Source organism: Diospyros lotus, chromosome 2 (assembly GCF_014633365.1).
Source record: "Diospyros lotus cultivar Yz01 chromosome 2, ASM1463336v1, whole genome shotgun sequence".
NCBI classification, from domain to species: domain Eukaryota; kingdom Viridiplantae; phylum Streptophyta; class Magnoliopsida; order Ericales; family Ebenaceae; genus Diospyros; species Diospyros lotus.
In genome coordinates this window covers 24,383,879-24,400,289 of record NC_068339.1, presented here as the reverse complement: position 1 = coordinate 24,400,289, position 16,411 = coordinate 24,383,879, and the positions used below count along the sequence as shown (strand labels likewise).

Genomic DNA, 16,411 nt, shown 5'->3' with positions numbered 1-16,411 from the left:
CACCAATTTCAGCCATCCGCCTCTTCCTTAGTGCCGTTAAAAATGGTTCCAAATGTGCCGTCAGCCCTACAACCCATCATTTGCTTTGTCTTGTGTGCCCATGCCAATGACATACATGTGAGATGTTCCAAGCAAGGTGTCTGGTGCAATCCCTTGTTCCTTCTCAAGTACTTGGTGAAGAGGCTTTTCTGGCTCATTCTTCTACTGCTTCTAGAAATCAATAGAATCAAGTGTCTTAACACTAGTAAGAGTGCTTAAGAGATTGTCATTCTCCAATTCCTCTTCCTATGAAAGTAAAGCAAGATTACTACGGGGCAAGCAGCGTAGTTCAAAAAATTTTGAACCTTACCCCGATCCCAACGATTGGATCAACGTCGAAATTAAATCATTCACATACAAATAAAATACATCTAACATTTAAATTTTTGAGTCGTTCACGGATTCGAGCCGTTCAACCGTCCAACCTCTTAATTTGTGATACACAGCACACATCCATTAGCAAGGAGAGCGAAAAATGAGTGCTAGCTCCTTATCTTTTTTCGCGGCTTGAGTACAGATAGAAAAAAACGCCCTCATTTCGTATTGATGCCAAAAGAAACGGGAAGAGTGAACGACAATTCGTTTTTCAACTCTTAAAAAACTACACAACCATTAATCACTCAATTTGGGCAACCCATAAAAGGGTATTTATAGAGAAGCCTTCTAGGGTTTCTTAAACCCTAATAGATATGGGTCGGCCCATTTAATTTAGTCCAATGAGGAATTAAATAGGTTTATTCTAGTCCAACTACAAACTTAATTAAGCAGCTCAAATCTAATTATAAGTTTAAATAAAATATTTTGGTCCAAATCTAATTCAAGGCCAAACAAAATATTTAATTTAATATTTGGCCCAAATCTAATTTAGTCTAAATATAATATTTAATTTAATATTTAGCCTAAATTCAATTCAGTCCAAATATTAACTTAAACCTAAATATATTTTATTTCCTATTTGCCACTCTAATAAATAGAAAATTATTAAATTAGAAACTCCTTTCTAATTTAATCAATTGTCATTTTAAGAAACTCTTTCCTTTATGACGACCCATCGTCATATCGATCTCATTACGTCTCTTTGTTCTTTTTCCGTGAGAACCTACGACGGCATAACTTCTTGCCAAAGTATCCCACTTAACCATATGTCCGCTCTCCTAGTTTAAGCTAGGGACTGTACCTATTGCGTATGACTCATTAGGCTTCCGAATATGTTGGCAATGTATCAGTACAAACACATAAGACAAGATTGGCCACTAACAAGGCGTTATGCCTAGCCAATTATTCAGAAGGATTCATAATCTGCAAATAACCTTTCACGAGCATTGTTACCGTGTAATACGATCCTCTCATCAATGTATCTTATGTGATCTCAAGTCTGGCAATGTGTTACTTGATTATGATCACATGCGTTTTTCTTCAGTCATTCGGATATCTTCACTTAATAGAAAGTGAATCAATAACTCCTTATTGATCTCTTTCCCCATGGCCATGGATTTAAAGTGAATATCCACCGAAGACGCCTTAGATACATCATCCTCTATCAAAGGATAGAGGAGTCCCATCTTGATTATACACACATCTCCATAAGCCTCACAATATGCCCAACGATCGCCCACGTGCACCCTTTGTCTAGGCTCATCGAAACGATATCAAATCATACCAGTCTTCTTATAAGATGATCGTGACAACCTCAGGTCAAAAAATTAGTTATACCCATCTCGTATGAGAATTCCATCAACATATAACCAAAATGAATTCTCATGGCGAGTCATGTCCAGTGACACGTTCTCCAACATTGGTCACATATGTACTTGTCTAGGCATCCCCATGCCTATGGGTGTGATACCCCCATTGCTATCACATAGCAAAAACATAACACATACAAGTCTTACCGCAATTGTCAATGTTCATTCTTGACATTGCTACGACTTGGGACATTTAATGATGTCTTGAAACTGTAATGCATCATTTCACATCTTTATAGATTAATCACAGTATACATCATATGGACTTCCATTTAATTTCATCCGGTCGTTACAATAATAACAAAAAACTAATATAAGGACTTCTTTGTGAGATTGAATAACTCCTTATTTAATAATAAATATGATTATAATTATCAGTGTACAACATGCCCAATCTGATTGGGTCTAGAGCACCTACACTAACATCCTCACTCTCTTCCTCCATGTACTCCTCAGCCCTCTCCACTTTCTCGCTGCCTATTTTACCCCAAGCCAAAGAATTCTTAGCTTTTCGTAAGTCCAAAATAAGAGGAATGATTTCAACCCCAATGTCTGTGTAGATTGAGGGTCCTTCAGTCGGATTTTCTTGATCCAATGCTATTCCATTTCCCACAAACTTCTGATCCGAAACACCCCCAAATCCTTCAGCCTATGCATTAGCCAACAAGGGTAATGAGTTGGCATCTTCCTTGTCAATTTTACCTAAACTGGTATATTTTTTTCTACTCAACATTGGAGGTGAGCAATGAATTTGTTTCCCGCCTCCTCAATTTCTCCTTTAGCGGCTTTATTTTAAGGAATTTGTCTTTGTTAAAACTCCCACGATAATTAGAAGTATTCAATGGGAAAGTTGTAATAATACTTCTTAATTAGTATCATTGCAAACTTCTACAACTTCTCGAGGAACATACGGCCAAATTTCTCGCACTCTTCATCAATCCCACTTCTTTTTTCCTTATTCCCGTGGCTGATCTCCTTCTCAAAATCCTTTCCCCATGTTTGATGCTTCTAGTCAACTGAAAATGCAGCCTTCTTTGGCTGCCATAGAGGCGCTTCATTCTAACTGAAAATGAAGCATTCTGCTTCATGTATGTACTGTTGCCCCTAACTTCACAAGTAGGATATCCCACTGAAAATGCAGCACTGGTCTGCTGCACTTGAGGCTGCTCTCTTGCCTAAAAATTAGCCACTGAAAATGTAGCATCATTCGACTGCAATTGAGACCTCATCTCCTTTTGATATTTGCTTCACAGAAAACACTTAGGATAAACGATCGCCTCTCAACCCTCAATGGTCTTCAATTTCTCAGCAAAATGAGCCACCTGCCTTCCAATTCAATGCTTATGTCAGTAGTCACCAAATAAACTGTTGCAACCTCACCTATGTCGGCCTTAATTCAACAAAATAATCGGACTCCATATCCTCTTCACTTTATTTATCGGAATTCCGCCTCTATCACCTTCGTAAATCAGCTGACGTGGCTTCAACAGATCTGATAAAAGAGTTCGCCCAGCTTGCCAGAAATCACGGCCAACAATCGTTAGCCTGTTCCACCAGTTTCTACAAGCCGCTTCTAAAGATTAAACAGAAATTCAGATTGGCTAACCTGCTTCGCCTTCCTTGTTCAAACAACCATGTCGGCAGCAATATCCCAAGAATTGATCGGAATCCTCTTAGTTCAATCACCGTCAAACTCCTTCTCCTGAACTCCGAGCCTAATTGTTGTCTAGCTACTCCAGCAGACACCTTCCAAATCAAACTAATTGCTATCCAGTTGCTCCAGTAGACACCTTCCAAATTAGATCGGAAGCTCAATTTATCCGTCGTCACCCAATCACCTTCCACTGGTTGCATCCACTGGCTCGGACTCGTAATTTATTGAAATTTCGCTAGGATTTGCTTCGCGTTCCCTTTTCAGCCTCAAATAGCAGCCAACGCTCAACCCCCGTGCTTCATAATAAATTTTTGAGGGTCACCCATAGCGACTGTGGATCAGACGTTAAGAATTTCTAAACTCCAGTTCGCGGATCCTCTTGGGTTGCTCATTTTCAAGTCTGGTCTAGATTATTGGAGTCTTGGTCGCGATCTAATCCTCGCACTTCTCCTTCGCGTCTTCACTGGAAGTTGTTGCTTCTTGAATCGCCTTCAAGTGACACCGAATTACCGTCAGAAGCACTGGGCCTGCTCCTATCCCAAAAGTTGAACGGAAATTCGGATCAGCCAGCCCGTTATAGTCAGGAGAATAAGTTCGCTCTGTGATGCCTTTCGATTGGGACTGTGAGGTGATCAGAAATCACTTGACCCCTGCTTCTCTCTCAATTCTTCCTCGTTTGAACTAGTTGTGACAACCTTTCTCACCCCTGACATCAACTCCAATGGAGCTCCTATAACTTGTCTTCTGCTTCAGTCGCAAGTGCCTAGGTCGTCTGCTTCACCTTCGACGGACTCACACTGGCCTTGGACAGTCCCAAGTCAAAATCGCGACCTCCTGGCCATTCGCGTCAAACTTTGGTCACCCACTCCAGTTATTCGACCAACCCGCATCACTACTATCGCTCCCTAAGCTTGCTTGGATAGTCGAGGTCGGTTTGTTATCGTCCTTCAAAGTCGCCTCTGAAATGAGTCTCATCCTCGTCTTAAGCAACCTAACTTGCTTCTGACACTGGTACTTGACTTCGCCAGACGATGCACAAACGGAAGGCCACGAGCTTCCGAGAACGCATTTAATGGACTCTCTCACCAGTTGCCAACGTTGTCTGTTCGCAGCGCTTCGCCTCACCCAGAAGCACTTCTCACCACTTGGGTTAGGCTTGCTTGCTCGTCTGGAAGTTCCATTCATCTAGAATCAAATCCACACGCCGCCGAAATCCGCCTTATCGTGATCACCAAGGAAAACTGCTCAACTGGAATCAAATGCACAGCCAAGGATTGACTACTTTAATACCATTTGTCATGAACCTTGGAGATGAGCTAGGGTATGAAAGGAAGATTGAGAATGATAAGAGAAGAATTTCGGGAGAAATTAGTTGAAAGGGAAAGAAGAAGATAAGGGAGGATATCACCGAAAGCGAGAGTGAGAAAGAGAGAGAAATATTATATAGAAATAGAGTTTTCAATTCATTTTCATCATATCCCCTTCTTATAGTTAAGGTAATATATATAGCATCACTTAGCTACCAAACAAAACTCTTTAATCAACTAAGGTATAAGACAAAAAGGGAAAATAACAGAATAATAATACCCATGTATTGTAACCAAATTACAAAAATACCCCTAACTGTAATTGTAACTCAATTACAGCTTTGCCCCTAAAATACCCAAGGTCGTGACACTTAATTAAACTCTTTAATTAATAATTTTAGAATTAATCAAATTAATTCTAAAATCCCTACATATTATGGTTAATTGCAATTACCGTGCAGTAAAATCATTTCATCAATCAATGTCCTGATTGAATTTAGGGTATGATTTTATGACGAAACCCTAATCATTCAATAACTATGTATCCATTCTAAATTTATGACTTGATAAGTGAAATCAAAACACCTTTCGATTTTCACCTCACCTTAGCCAAGGATTTCCAGAGTCATGAAATCATTGAAATACATAGAACATCCTCTTATCTTGACGATATGTGATAAATCTTTTATCGACATTCATAAACCTTCATGTGTGACAAGGCTATGCCCAGTGACAGTTTGTCAACGACTCCTTTAGAATCCAAAAAACACCAAGACGTAACCAGTCAAATATAAGACTACCATGATTTCTAAAAATCTAAGGATCAATCTACACAATTGCAACACAAGAATTTCAATTCGACATTAAATAATAACCATTAGGAATTCTATAGCGAGTCAGTTCTGTGTACTTATAATAAGCACCCACATATATGCACTAGTGTCCTCACACCAATGTCCACGAAATAAGACATTCTCTTGATTGAGCATGCATCATATGTGCTAGTCTATCCGAGTTATTAGTGTACATTCCTAATAACTTTATGACTAAGAACATTTAAGATCAAGGCTTACAAGAAATATGTTTCATGATCGTCATCTCTATGCACAACCATATTCCATGAGCCTATCTGATCTATGGACTTTGTCAAGTATAGATCTAAATAAATAATGACGACAACCACCAACAACAAATAAAACATAATGTCTTACAATAATAATTGATTGAAGAAAAATAATCTCAATGAAAAGTATGATCAATTACATAAAATGTAATTGGCTTGTGGGCATAACTCCAACACTACAATCCTTGCAATACGATTTTAATACTCTTTATATTGCATCAGATAACTTCTCTGATACTAATAAGCTTGGTCGAGCCAGTTTTGGAGTAGTTTATAAGGTAATTCAAGATTCAAATTCTGTAGGATTTTACTTATTATCAAAAACCCTTTCGTAGACAATTGATCTGCTTGTCATTTTATATTGTTGATCTTCAGGGTAAGCTTCCTAATGGAGAAAAAATAGTAGTGAAGAGACTCTTTGAATTCTAGATAAGAAGAAGTAGAATTTAAGAACGAGGTTATACTAGTAGCCAAGCTTTAATATTGGAATTTAGTTAGGCTTCTTGGATTTTGTTTGCAAGATAGAGAAAGGCTCCTTGTGTACGAGTTCATGATTACTCAAGCCTAGATCACTTCTTATTTGGTATGATTGCTACAGTGAATGTTCATAGAAGATTTTTTTTCTTATCAACTTTTGCCAACAAAAATTATCTTAATCTGTTTGAACCTATATTTCAACTTTGTTGGTGGATAATTTTGTAGATCCTCTCAACCATACTAATTTGGATTGGGGAAGGCGTTATAAAATCATAAGAGGCATTGCTCGAGGACTTTTAAACCTCCATGAAGATTCAAGGCTTAGAATTGTTTACCGTGATCTCAAAACTAGTAATATTTTGTTAGATGATGAGATGAACCCCCAAAATATCATATTTTGGCATGACAAGATTATTTATGATAGATGAAATTCAAGGGTATACAAGCAAAATTGCAAGGACCTAGTAAAATTTAAAGTCCATCTCCACCTTATTACTTTAATCCATATATGTTGCTGATTTCTAAAAATATTATGTTTTGTGTATCAAATTTATTTTTTACTAATCATTCTGTTAATTAAATCAATTCTTTAACCATTACGATGGATACATGTCTCCAAAGTATGCAAGGCTTGGACAATTTTCAATAAAGTCAGATATTTATAATTTCGACATATTAGTTTTGAAGATTGTTAGTGATTGTTAGTAGCCAAAAAATCACTTGTTTTCAAAATGGCAAGAACGAAGAGGACTTATTAAGCTATGTAAGTATGAATATTGATGGCAGGTTAACAAACACCATGTTCGAGATGTAAGAGCTCATAGAAAATCTTAAATGCTTGCAAGCTTGGAAGAGTTGGCGGAACGAAACAATTTCATATCTAATAGATCCCATGTTAAGGTTCGGTTCAAGTTTGATGAGCGAAATAATAAGAAACATCCATATGAAATTGTTGTGCATTCAAGACAATGTAGCTGATAGACCAACAATGGGTAACATAGTCTTCATATTCAAAAGCTTCACTCATGCACCGAAACTAAGCCGTGTTTTATTATCCTTAGTCGCAAACCTACATTGGCCACTGTAGGAATTTGATGTGAAGAATGCCTTTCTACACGGTGATTTATTGGAATAAGTCTATATGGATCTCCCACCAGAATGCATGACAACAAAGGCACACAGTCAAAAAGTCTACAGATTAAAGAAATCATTGTATGGGATGAAACAATCTTTGAGGGCATAGTTTGGTCAGTTTACGAAGTCAATGAAATTATTTAACTATCAACAAAGTAATTCAGATCATACTTTATTCTTAAAAGAAAACATAGAAAAATTACTGCACTCATTGTTTATGTAGATGACATGGTGGTGACAGGAAATGATTCAAAAGAAAGGAAAGCCCTACCGAAACACTTGGCTAGAGAGTTTGAAATGAATGATCTAGGTCCTTTGAAATATTTTATTAGGATAGAAGTGTCCCAATCTAGTAATGGCATCTTCCTATCTCAAATGAAATATACATTAAATCTTTTCCAAGAGACTGGTATGTTAGCATGTTAGCCAGTTGATACACCAGTTGAAGAGGGCTTGAAATTATATATTGTTGACAAATGGAGATACTAGAGACTTGTTGGCAGATTGATGTATTTAACACACACTACACATGATCTTGCATATGCATTGAATATTGTCAGCCAGTTTATGCATAATTCTGGTGAGCAACATATGAATGTAGTCGTACGCATTTTGAGGTATCTAAAGTCCGCTCCATGTAAATGAATTTTATTCTCTGAAAACACAAGGAAGCAAACCCTATAAGTATACACTGATACTAACTGGGTTGGAGACAAGGGTGATAGACGATCCATTTCAAGGCATTTTACCTTTCTAGGTGAAAATCTTGTCACATGGAGGAGTAAGAAGCAGAATGTTGTTGCTCGCTCAAGTGGAGAAGCTGAACTTAGAGGGTTGGCTCTTGGAATTTGTGAAGGGTCATGGCGTAAGTTTTTCTTACATGATTTGACATATTCACGGAAAAAAATCGATTCAATTATATTATGATAATAAGTAAGCATGTGACATGGCTCATAATCTTATTCATCATGATCGAACGAAGAATGTGGAAGTTGACAAATTTTTCATCAATGAAAAATTAGATCTACGAATTGTAGAGTCATCGAAGATACGATCAGACGAACAAATTGCTAATATCCTCACCAAAGTAGTCTCAAATCAAATATTTTAAAAATTTATGAACAAGCTGGGTATCATTAACATTTATGCACCAACTTGAGGGGAAATGTTAAAATATTCTTTGTATATCTGTGCTGACAACTTGTGTGTGTGTAGTGTTAAATACAGTTAGATGTGATCTGTAAAAATATCAAGCATATATCTATATATTGGTTGTACTATCTATGTTTTTATTGTAAGATAAAACAATTAATTCTCATTATATTTGAAGTGCAATTCCACCGCGTACATGAAGAATCTCGAAACCCTCTTGCTCTCTATCTTCTCCAATATCGACAATTATGGTTTCGAAAACTCCTCCACATGTGACAACTTCGATAAATCTTACACCAATGTTCTCAGCCGAGAAGACGCTAAGCTTGATCTATGCCGAAGCTATATCGACGACTCTACTAAGAAGCTGTAGCAGATTTGTCGAAATTATACAAAATCGATCAGCAGATACAATTACTGCATGCTCTGATACTCGAACAAGTGCATGGAACACATTTTAAGCATACCGAAAACTCAAATGTTCTTTATTGAGAATTTAGCGAATATTTTCAGCGGAGAAGGTGAGTTAAGCCTAATAAGGGAGAACTTGCTCGACAGTCTCCGAATAGAGGCAGTGTCTGGTGGCGACCGTCGCAAATTTGCCACGAAGTTTGCCACTATTCCGGACTCTAGCAATAGTATATATGGGCTTATGCAGTGCACGCCAAATTTGTTCAAACGGGATTGCATGGAATGCTTTCTTATGCTATCCATGAGACAACATTCTTGCGCCGAAATGGAAGAAGGGGAGGTTTAGGACCCAACTGTAATTACCGGATTAACACCCACCTATTCTATAGAAACACACTAGCGGTTACGCCGCCGTTGAATTCACCAAGTAGATCTAATCATTATGAGATAGGAAAATGATTTTTAGCTCCCTTGATCAATCAATTTAAGATAAAATTGATCAAAAGGTTGAGAGTAAAATTATCATTTAATTAGTTAACACAACTTATTTGATAGCAACGTTTTGCAAAAAGAAATTCTATTTGCAACCACCTTTTAATATACCTAAAATATCCTCATTTGAAAATCCATTTTTACAGCCACTTCCTCCCTCAATAAACTCGCCCCACCATACGTGGCCACCCATTCATGCTAGAGACAATGCATCCAAACGCTTGGACAAACACACATATATAGATACACAGTCACATAGACACATATACACATCGGAACACACGAATATATATATACACATACGCAAATGCACACACACATACATATATATATACACACTTGGAGACGGCCATACTTGCCGACGGCGACCACCCTCCATGACCCCCCCAAACCCTAGGCTTCGGGGATGCATTGAATTGCGACCGTAGCCTCACCGAAATTGCTCTTTGATTCTCCAGCTATCGCAACGATGCTTGGCATATCTTTCTTCTATCCCACAGCACTTTATCTAAGCCGTCACTATCCTCTCAACTCACCTCCGCTGTCGAATTTTCCTCATATTCGCTTCACCTCTCCCATTGGAATCTCACTCACCTTTCCCATTGGATCTTCCTGCTATTCGCTTCATCTGGCTGCAAATATAATTTTCCTAAACCTCTCTCATCCTCCATCCTGAAACAACAATCTTGTCTAACAAACAACATAAGCAAGCATTTCACGCAATCGCGTTCGAACAGATCTGGCAAGCACTACATAAGCCCATATATACTCTTGCCACAGACCGAAATAGTGGCGAACTTCGTGGCAAATTTGTTGTAGTCTCCATCGGACGTCGTCTCTACCTTGAGACTGTCGAGCAGGTTCGCCCTCATTAGGCTTAACTCACCCTGTTCGCCGAAAATATTTATTAAATTCCCCATAAAGAACATTAGAGTTTCTAACATGCTCAAAATGTGTTCCATGTACTTGTCCGAGTATCGGAGCATGCAGTAATTGTACCAGCCGATCGCTTCCGTATAATTCAGACAAATCTGCGGCAGCTTCCTAGGAGAGTCATCGATGCAACTCCGGCATAGATCAAGCTCAGAGTCTCCTTGGCAGAGAACAATAGTGTAAGCTTTATCGGAGATGTCACCGGTGGATGAGTTTTAGAAGCCATAATTGTCGATGTTGGAAGAGAGAGAGAGGGAAGACGGTTTTGAGATTCTTCATGTTCGCGATAGAGTTGCACTTCAAATATAATGAGAATTCATTATTATATCTTACAGTAAAAACATAGAGGATACAACCAAAATATAGAGAGATGATTGATCTCTTTACAAATCACATCTAGTTATATCTAGCACTACACACAAGCTGTCAACACAGCTATACAAAGAATATTTTAACAATTATGGCATCTAAAACTCCTCCACAACTGACAACTTCGGTAAAGCTTACGTCATTGTTCTCTGCCGAAAAGACGATAAGCTTGATCTATACCGGAACTATTTCGATGACTTTACTATGAAGCAATCGCAAATTTGTCCAAATTATACGAAACCGATCAGCTGATACAACTATTGCATACTCTGATACTCGAATAAGTACATGGAACACATTTTGAGTATACCAAAAACTCAAATGTTCTTTATTGGGAATTTAGCGAATATTTTTTACGGAGAGTGTAAGCACCCCCCCCCAGATATCCCCAACCACCCGGACTACCCGAACGAGAGCACCTACAGGAGGAGAAAAGTAATGAACACAGAGACAAAGACCACCCCGGCATGCATACACAAAAAAAAATAAGAACAGCGGAAGCAAAGCTCAAGACATGCATGCACTACGGGTACCCCGCTAACACAGCGGTCACAAGATAAATAAATAAACTCAAACTCCTGTGCCGGCATACACGAGACTCGAGGAAAGACCTGACACAGTACGAAATGACAGAGTAAACCTTACTAAGACATCAGAGTTAACAGGGATTGACGGGACTGCCTGTACACCGTACCGACTTTGCTGCTAGACGCTAACTCTCTTGCTCAGACCCACGCTGGCACTACCTGGAATGATGGAAAGCAAAGTGAGTCGAGAGACTCAGCAAGCATAAAGAAAAGAAAGGCTGAAGGCTGAAGATAACCAGAAAACTCTCCCCAAAATAAACCCCCAGGTACACACAAGTCATGAGACGCTACAATACAATAGTAGAGCATAATAAAAGCACATACCGGTCCTTGGGGCCCACACAAGACACTTGGCACCCAAGTCCCATACCAACCTGCCGCTGCCTTGAAAGGCAACAAACCTACGCGCGCAATCCCGGGTCGGTACTCCCGTCACCCGTATCCGTTGGTACTCCCGACAACCGAGCCATAGGCTCCCTCGGAACGGTACTCCCGTCCGAGAACTAAATACTACTAGTATCCATGCAATGCACATAGAAATGCAATGGCGTAGTGAGCATCAACGTGATACAAGGCGCCCATACATCCAGGCATCAGGCCATGCTCCGCCCACATAGTAAACCACACGCCATGCATATGCTCGTGTTGGATGCAACCTAACCAAACTAGAATATCCGTGTCCAAGCATTCTCAATAAATGGATATCCCAATATGCATCCCGTACCCATGTGCATATCAAATCATGAACAGTAATACAATGTATCTAATCATGCAGTAAATCACATACCGGCAGAGCTAGTCAACAGTGCCCGGCACCAGTCAACGGCCAGTGACTAGGAGTGTCCGCCCAACGGTTCTCTTCAGGGCCGTACCGTAGTCTACCCCAACGTCACCAAACGGTTGACCCCTGCCCCACTGCTCAATAGCTCTAACCGAACCATAAATAAATCTAAGAAAAACTATAAATAAACTTGATAAAATCGTAAATAAACCCGTACGTCTAGGAACCTAGTTCCCAGGCTGGTTCAGCATCATTCCCGAAAGGAATGGGGGCGGTACAAACCCCCGTAGGCACACAACAAATAAAGCTCTAGATGTCTCGAATTTAATTTAACTTAAAACACTGAATAATAACTCAACAAATAAGGCGAGGTGCCGAATTAGAGTAAGGGAGAAGATAAAATACAGGAAATCAAGGGGTCTTTCACGGGAATTGAAGAACATGAGGAGATGGTGAGGAGCTTGCCTGAAAACAGCTGCTTTCAGCCTCTCTTGTGCTCCCGATGCGAATTAAATCATTTCCTGACAAATAACACAACCGGGACTTAAATTAATTATTTCTAACCGCGTAAAATTTATAATTTAAACATATCACGCTCTACTAATTTTTACCCACGTACCTGATGCTCGTAATTAACTATATATATAAAAGTTGTCTATTTGCAATATACCTATAAACATATATATATATATATATCAATCTAATTTCTTCCAAGAGATCACACCCAAAAGACACCCATTATTTATCTTAAACCTCCCCCAGTGAACACACACTCACGCACACAGCAACTCACGGCCAAAGGCCACTTAATCTTCCTCACACACATATTCAACGCTCACTGTGCACCTGAACATATATATATATATATCTATAAACTTACGCATGGTGATATGCACACCCAGTAAACACGCCCAAAGGCCAATTTTTACAACTCACTATCCAAACTCAAACGCGCACACAGCAAAGTCCCTCAATGGATATATACATATATATTTATATAGAAAAACTATGCCTACATCCTATGATCACCCCAGCACGTTACAAAGCAGCACCCCCTGCTCGCTGCTCACACCCACCTGCACCTACATGAATACATTAATATATATATATGTATATAAATCAACACTCACACTTAAAACACTCACAACGAGCACCCCTTGAAAAATAACAGTAAAACTCCTCATAGAGGCCTACCTGAGAGCTGCTTTACAGAGAATAACCATATATATATCTATATATATATATCTACATACTGCACCCATACGCACACACCCTCACATACGGAAATATTTAAATTTCAATTTACCTGTATTTTCCTCACAATTCCTCTTGAATTTTCACAATTTTCATCACCCCCTGCGCCTTTCTTCTTCTTCTTCTTCTTCTTCTTCTTCTTCTTCTTCTTCTTTTCTGCTCTTCTTCTTCCCTGCGCCTTCACCCTGCGCACAGCCCCCTCGCGGCCATGCCCAGCCGCCTCCGCGGCTGCCTCCACGCTCACCGCGTGCGCTGCAACTGCCGCAATCGCCATAGCCGTCGCTGAAGCTCCTAGCTGCCACCTCGTGCCACCATGAACCGGCGCTCCAGCCGCCATCGATGGCTGCTCCGCGTCGTCCATGGCTTCCCTGCTCGCTGACTGTCCCTTCTTCACCCAAGCTTGCGGCCATGGCCGCACGAGCTTGTTGGAAGCTCGAACTTGCGGCTTCCATGGCTGCCACTGCACACGCCTCTCTCCCTCTCAATCGAGCTCTCTCTCTCGCCCCTGAGCTCTCTCTCTCCTCTGCTTCTCCATTCGGCCAGAAGCTTCAAGAAGCTTCAATGAGAGACACAAAGAAAATAGCAAATTTTTTTATGCTTAGCACACCAACACACGCGCACTGCCTCAAATTAAAACATTAATTTAATTAATTTAAATTAATTTAGATAAACTTAATTTATACTTTTATTATTTATTTATTTTCAAAATTTGAGGATATTACAGAGAGGGTGAGTTAAGCCTAAGAAGGGAGAATTTACTCGAAAGTCTCCGAATAGAGGCGACGTCCGGTGGCGACCACAGCAAATTTGTCACAAAGTTTACCACTGTTCCGGACTCAGGCAATAGTATATATGAGCTTATATAGTGCACGTCAAATCTATTCAAACGGGATTGCATGGAATGCTTTCTTAGGCTATCCATAGACAACATCGTTGCGCCGGAATAGAGAAAGGGAGAGATTTAGAACCCAACTGTAATTACCGGATTGACACCCACCAATTGTATAGAAACACACTGGCGGTTACGCTCACCAGGTAGATCTGATCATTATGAGATACGAAATTATTTTTATAGCTGTGTTGACAACTTGTGTGTGTGTGTAGTGCTAGATACAGTTAAATGTGATCTGTTAAGAGATCAAGCATCTCTTTATATATTTGTTGTATTCTCTATGTTTTTATTGTAAGATAAAATAATGAATTCTCATTATATTTGAAATACAACTCCACCGCATATATAAAGAATCTCGAAACCCTCCTGCTCTCCCTCTCCTCCAATGTCCACAATTATGGCCCTATTTGTTGCAACTTAATTAAAGAAATTATAACTTCTAACTTCTTAGATTATAGCTTCTAAAACTTAGAATAAGTTGTGAACTTGTTTGTTACAACTTCTGAAAAGTTGTTAAATAGTTGTGGTGTTTGATACTATAAGCTGTAAAATAACTTATTTTTGTATAATTGTCCATAATACCCTTAATAGTTATAGAATGATAATTTAAAAATTAATTAGTGTATATGTATAAGTTTCAAGTATTATAAAAAAATTAATTAGTGTATAGAGAGAAATGGAGATGGCGAGAGAGAAGAAGAGATTTGAAAATGGAGATGGCGATGGAGAAGAGAGACCCTTGATTGTGTAGATAGAAGAGTAATTCTTTGTTAAAAATAGGGGCAAAATTGTCAAAAAAATGTAACTGTTTAATCAGAAGTTGTAGAAGCTAGGGTACCCCAGCTTTGAAAAAGCCAGCTTCTACCCCTTCTAAAAGCTAGTATGAGCTATAAGCTAAAATTCTAAAGGTTAAAACAAACATTACATACCCACTTTTTTGAAGTTAGAAGCTAAAAGTTGTAACTTTTAAGCTGCAACAAACAGGCGCTATGGCTTCTAAAACTCCTCCACATGTGACAACTTTGGTAAAGCTTACGCCATTGTTCTCTGCCAAGAAGACGCTAAGCTTGATCTATACCAAAACTGTATCGATGACTCTACTATGAAAAGGTCGCAAATTTGTCCAAATTATACAAAACCAATCAGCTGGTACGATTACTGCATGCTCTGATACTTGAACAAATACATGGAACACATTTTGAGCATATGGAAAACTCAGATGTTCTTTATTGGGAATTTAGCGAATATTTTCAGCGGAGATGGTGAGTTAAGCCTAATAAGGGAGAACTTGCTCGACAGTCTCCGAATAGAGGCGGCGTCCGGTGGCGACCGCCGCAAATTTGCCACGATGTTTGCCACTCTTCCAGACTCTGGCAATAGTATATATGGACTTATGCAGTGCACGCCAAATCTGTTCAAACGGGATTGCATGGAATGCTTTCTTATGCTATCCATGAGACAACATTCTTGCGCCGAAATGGAAGAAGGGAGAGATTTAGGACCCAACTGTAATTATCAGATTGACACCCCCCTATTCCATAGAAACACACCAGCGGTTACGTCTGTTGGAAATGTATGCCCTAAAAATACGTTTTGTTTAATTTATGGTAATGATGTTTCTTTTATTCAGTTTATGACACATATATTATTTGCATTTAATTGTTGGAAAAGTGTCAATGCTATTAAGTAAGTGATTCATGTGATGGGTCGTTCTTCACAGTTAGGCATGAATCATGGGTACTTAATAAGCAAGAAAATATAACTCTTGATCTTTTGATAGAACTGGGCATTCTATCATGATAAGATCATTGTGCAATAGATCCTAATGGAGGATGGCTTGCCTTAGCCAGTAAACAGTCCGTTTACTCTAATTGTACAAGCGCATTTGGAATGCGTAGAGTGGACCTGTGATAGAAGCTAATGACAAAGTACTAATTATCATGGAGCTAGTCTATCACTGCTACTACGTGGACGAGTACTCTAATACTTGAGTATTAGTTGGTGGTCTAGTGAACCTAGAGCTATATTCTTAGATTCATTGTAGGTGAGGTCTGTCAAAGA

General features: G+C 39.1%; 1 protein-coding gene across 1 annotated transcript; it reads right to left on the bottom strand.

The window, feature by feature from the left end:
• Positions 1 to 12,505: 12,505 nt before the first annotated feature.
• LOC127794935 (uncharacterized) lies at positions 12,506 to 15,550 on the bottom strand. Its single transcript, XM_052326263.1, has 2 exons — positions 13,511 to 15,550; positions 12,506 to 12,725 (listed from the first exon to the last, which is right to left on the bottom strand). Exons 1-2 carry the CDS (start codon positions 13,817 to 13,819, stop codon positions 12,714 to 12,716), a joined length of 321 nt encoding a protein of 106 aa, XP_052182223.1. The 5' UTR covers positions 13,820 to 15,550; the 3' UTR covers positions 12,506 to 12,713.
• Between the last annotated feature and the right edge of the window lie 861 nt (positions 15,551 to 16,411).